A 5,000-nucleotide genomic window follows, 5' to 3' on the forward strand; every position below is an offset into this window, starting at 1 on the left:
ATTTTTTTGCTTATATTATCTTTTCCCAAAAACATATATATTACAGTAAAAAAACAATTACATCTATTTTTAATATCAATTCAGTGATAAATGTAATGGGAGTACAGCAAATACTAACATGATGTATAAATACTTTTAAATAGTATATAATTTATATTAAAGGAATAAGTTACTTTTATAATTATATATATATATATATATATATATATATATATATATATTAAATGTATTATATATATATTGATATAATATATAAATATTAATTTAATAATAAACACCATCATATTACAGTAAGAAAATTTACATTTTATATTAGTACAGCAACTAACATGATGCAAAATACTTTTAAATAGTATATAATTGTTATTAAATAAGTAAATATAAAATAAGTAACTATTATAATATATTATAAGTAACTATATTAATTCATTAATATGTAAATAAAAAATATGTATAAAAATATATATACACACATATTAATATGTTATTAATTGATTAATTGACTATAATAATTATTTATTAATATAAATACTATACTATAAATATTATTTATAATAATTTATTTATTTACTTATTTAATAACAATTATATACTATTTTAAAGTATGTATATAACATAATTCATTATAATATTAAGAATGATTTTATTAATAATAACAACTATTAATTAATATACTATATACTAATATACTATTAATTAACTATAAATAAATTTATTAATAAATTATTATGTTTATATATTTTTTGAATAATATTTTTCGATAATTAGACTTTTGCATCATGGGAAAATGTGCTCAATTGTCATGAAAATATTGCTTAATGGTCTGAAAAGTAGACTAAATATAGATTGATTTCTTCTGCATTGTGGGGCATTATGATCTACTGTCGGCAAACACTGTATGATCTCATTGTCTGAGACGCTTCAGATGTGATGTGACGTCACCGGGAGGGCATTACATAATACTTTGAAGTAGTTTGAACATCATCATCAGTAACTTACAGTTCACGCGCCGCTGCTGTCACTGGAAAGAGGCGTTTCGCGCGCGTCAGCGGACTGAAGTTTCTGTGTGTGTGTGTGGATCATCATCTCACACTGACTGACTGTGTGTTTTCCCTATATCCCGCAGCATATCCTCCTGGAGCCTGGCGTTTGTGTTCAACACTTTGGAGTTTATTTGCATCGCTCGAGCTGTGATTTGTGTCTGCAGTGCATCGGTCAGTTCGGAGCTGAAACATGAGCGCGAGTGGAGACGCGATGGCGATGTTCGGGATGCCTTTAGCGGACGATCAGATCAAAGTTCTGGAGGAGAACTTCACGAAGGTCACAAAACATCCCGATGAAACCACGCTGATGCTGATCGCGGCGGAGTGCGGGCTGAGCGAAGAGGAGACCGCGGTGAGTCTAGCCGGAGACCCGCGTTCACTAGCGAACGACGCGACGCGATGCGCTACTGGAACGGTTGAAAGCCGCGCCACGGTCATTGGTCGATTGGGCGCGTTGCAGTTTTGCCGCGTCTTTCTGATTGGTCGAATTGGCTCGCGTTTTTTTGCGTTGCCTTTGACGCAGGAAAAATAAAATAATAATAATAATAATAAAAATAAATATATAGGCCTATATAATAATTAATGACATTTTTATATTAAATATAATAATATAATAACATAACATAACATGCAAACGTGCTTGACTGTCATGAAAATAATGTTTTTTATCTATCTGTCTTTCTATCTGTCTATCTACATATCTATCTCTCTGTCTAAGATTAGTATTTTTTTTTTATCATAAGCGTGTGCCTCTAGTTTTAATAATATCAAAATCTGTCTTTAATATTAGAGATATTTCTTTCAATGTTTTAATGTAGTCAGAATTATCTTAATAAAATCAAAATTACAATTAGAAGTTAATAATTTATTTAATAATAATATTTTTTAATAATATGATGCATGTCCAAAAAAAAGACAATAATACCATGGTACGTTTTTTGCTCAGTTTAGTTCAAACAACATATGGTTTGACAGATCAGCTTTTATTGCCTGACTTTATTTGATCAGGGAAAGTTTATGATGGCAATAAATGTTAAAGTAAATAATAATGTAGTTTAGTGTTCTTCTACAGGTCAAAACTCTTAAATGCACGATGAAAGTTCATTAATCAACCCTTCTGAGGTGTGAACTTACTATACGAGATATTTCTCCACTAAAGCCACATCACGGTGACGCAAGCTTCTCTTCTGCATTGTCTTCATTCCTGTTTTGCTGTCAGCAGCTCAAAATAACACACTGACAGCATTAAACGCAGAAGGGTTTGTGTTGGTGTGTGTGACACTGACCATAAACAAAGTGTTGGAACACAATAGGCGCCTTTCCTCTGACGGCCCGGGGTCGACATGTCCAAACACAGCAAACCCACACAGGAGTCATGGTGTAACGGGGAGGTTATAGTGCTGTAATGCGTCTCTCTAATAGATATTTTAGAGCATGTGAGCAGCAGTTTTGGCAGATTGTTACTGGAAACACATTCCATCATGAGGCTGGTCTGTTTCTGTCACTATGATTGTGAAAAACTCAGTGCATTTAGTGCAAGAAAACGCCTCTGTGATCAATCATCGTACACAATAGAGCAGGCTTAGTAATTCAGGGGTGTGTGAATGTATACAGTGCACTTAAATACTTAAACATCCCGCTAAAACATGCCCACTATACCAGTCAGAAGAAAGACATTAATACTGTGATTCATTAAGGAAGCATCGAATCAATCAAAGGTGACATTTATAATGTTACAAAAGATTCTATAAAAAAAAAAAAAGCTGTTCTTTTGAACTTTCTATTCATCAAAAAATCCTGGAAAAAAAATGTATCACCGTATGTATGATTGATAATACTCATAAATGTCTCTTGAGCAGCAAATCGTCATATTAGAATGATTTGTGAAGGATCATGTGACACTGAAGACTGGAGTAATGATGCTGAAAATTCAGCTTTGATCTTGACTTTATTATACATTCACATGTACAGGTGAAACTCGAAAAAAAATTGAATATCGCGCAAAAGTTATCATTATGATGATTATGGCTTACAGCTTATGAAAACCCCCAAATCTCAGAAAATTTGAATATTACATGAAATCAGAAAAAAAAAAAAAGGATTTTAAATACAGAAATGTCGGCCCTCTGAAAAGTATAATCATGCATATATATATATATAGTTATATATGAAGAGTTCAGATGCAAAGTGCCATCTGAAATTTTCTTCTAGAATGATCATTTTGATCAAGATTGTATATTTAGGTTCAGTAATTTCACTTTATTGACAATTAATAAGTAATTTTCATTGCCATTAAAGTGAAATAACTGACCATAAACATACAAGCTTCATAAAAATGATCATTCTAGAAGAACATTTCAGATGGCAGAAATCTTCATATACTAAATATATTAGTTTAATCTTTTAATTTGAATGACTGAAATACACGAACTTTTGCACGATATTCTAATTGTTGGAGTTGCACCTGTAGATTGTAAGAGTATACAGTAGTGTGTGCATGAGATGTTCAGTGTCCCTCAGGAAGTTTAGCGCAGTGCCTCCTCTATGGCTTTATTTCTTAAGCAAATATGACCCGGGGAAACTGGTTTGAATAACAAACTCTGTGCTGGTTCTGGGGGAAATGACGTCACCACTTTGCATTAGAAGACTAAAACGCAAAAGGTGCGGTAAATATGAGGAACAGGTAAACATCTCTCTCTCTCTCTCTCTCTCTCTACTGTAAACCGGTCATGCCTGCTCACCGTGTTGGGTATTAACACAGTGTGTGTGTGTGTGTGTGTGTGTGTGTGTGTGTGTGTGTGTGTGTGTGTGTGTGTGTGTGTGTGTAGGGTGGATACTGTAAGTGTTTGGCTCCGGGTCAGTCCTGCACATGCAGTGCTGCTTTACTTCTGCTTCATGCTGTGTTTAAGCACCCCTTGTGTCTCTTCTGCTGAAACATTACTGTTTTTTAGGCGAGCAAACTCAATATTACCAAAGAGGGGGATTTTATATAGTGCTCTTTATATCCTGTGGTGGTTTTTCGTGGAAAGCACTGACAGTTTGCGAGTGTGTTGCAATGATAGTGTTAAAGATCATTGTCAGAGCTGTTGTGCAACGGTCCGTTTCTATGAAAATCAGCTAATTTGGGATGTTTGTAAAGCCTCAGTTTCACACATCACACGCGTGGTGTCTGTTAGGAGTTATAAAACATTAAAGCACTCGAGACAGGAGTAGCGAACTTAGACAGACTTACAAGAAGAATAAAAATCGTAATACGATTCTTTTCATGAACAAAACAACCTGTTTGAGAACTGTCAAAATCCACTCATTTTGTGAAGAAAACAAAAAAACGTAAAAAAAATAAATAAATGAAAAAAAGCTACAATTAATATAATTATGGAAGCTTGTTTCCAACCTTGAATAAAAAAAGGTGATTGTGACGACTTGTCTGACAATTCTGATTAAAAAAAAGTCTAAGAACTGTGATGTATAAGAAGTTGCATTTTCGAGAAAAAACGGCAGAATTGCGAGTTATAATCTTGAAATTGCGTAAAAGTAAAATAAAGTCAGAAACGTGAGATATAAACTCGGAATTGTGAGAAATAAAGTCAGAAATATGAGTTATAATCTTGAAATTGCGTAAAAGTAAAATAAAGTCAGAAACGTGAGATATAAACTCGGAATTGTGAGAAATAAAGTCAGAAATATGAGTTATAATTTTTAAATTGCGTAAAAGTAAAATAAAGTCAGAATCGTGAGATATAAACTCGGAATTGTGAGAAATAAAGTTGCGAGAAATAAAGTCCGAATTGTGAGATAAATTTGTAATTGATAGAAATATGGTCAGGATCACGAGATATAAATTTGGAATAGCGAGAAAAGTCAAAATTGCGAGATATAAACTCTGAATTGTGAGAAATAAAGTTGCGAGAAATGAAATCATAAATGACATAAATTTGTAAATGCGATCAATTAAAT

The 5,000-nt window shown here is 32.9% G+C and overlaps 1 protein-coding gene across 1 annotated transcript in view; it reads left to right on the forward strand.

The window, feature by feature from the left end:
- The first annotated feature begins 1,049 nt into the window (after positions 1–1,049).
- The window catches only part of hopx (HOP homeobox), a 4,511-nt gene continuing 560 nt past the window's right edge, over positions 1,050–5,000 (forward strand). The window contains exon 1 of the mRNA XM_082178507.1: positions 1,050–1,395. Within this exon, the coding sequence (XP_082034633.1) occupies positions 1,234–1,395 (162 nt within the window). The 5' untranslated portion in view covers positions 1,050–1,233. The remainder of the gene's footprint in view (positions 1,396–5,000) is intronic.

This window comes from Leuciscus leuciscus (assembly GCF_965113295.1).
Source record: "Leuciscus leuciscus genome assembly, chromosome: 8".
NCBI lineage: Eukaryota > Metazoa > Chordata > Actinopteri > Cypriniformes > Leuciscidae > Leuciscus > Leuciscus leuciscus.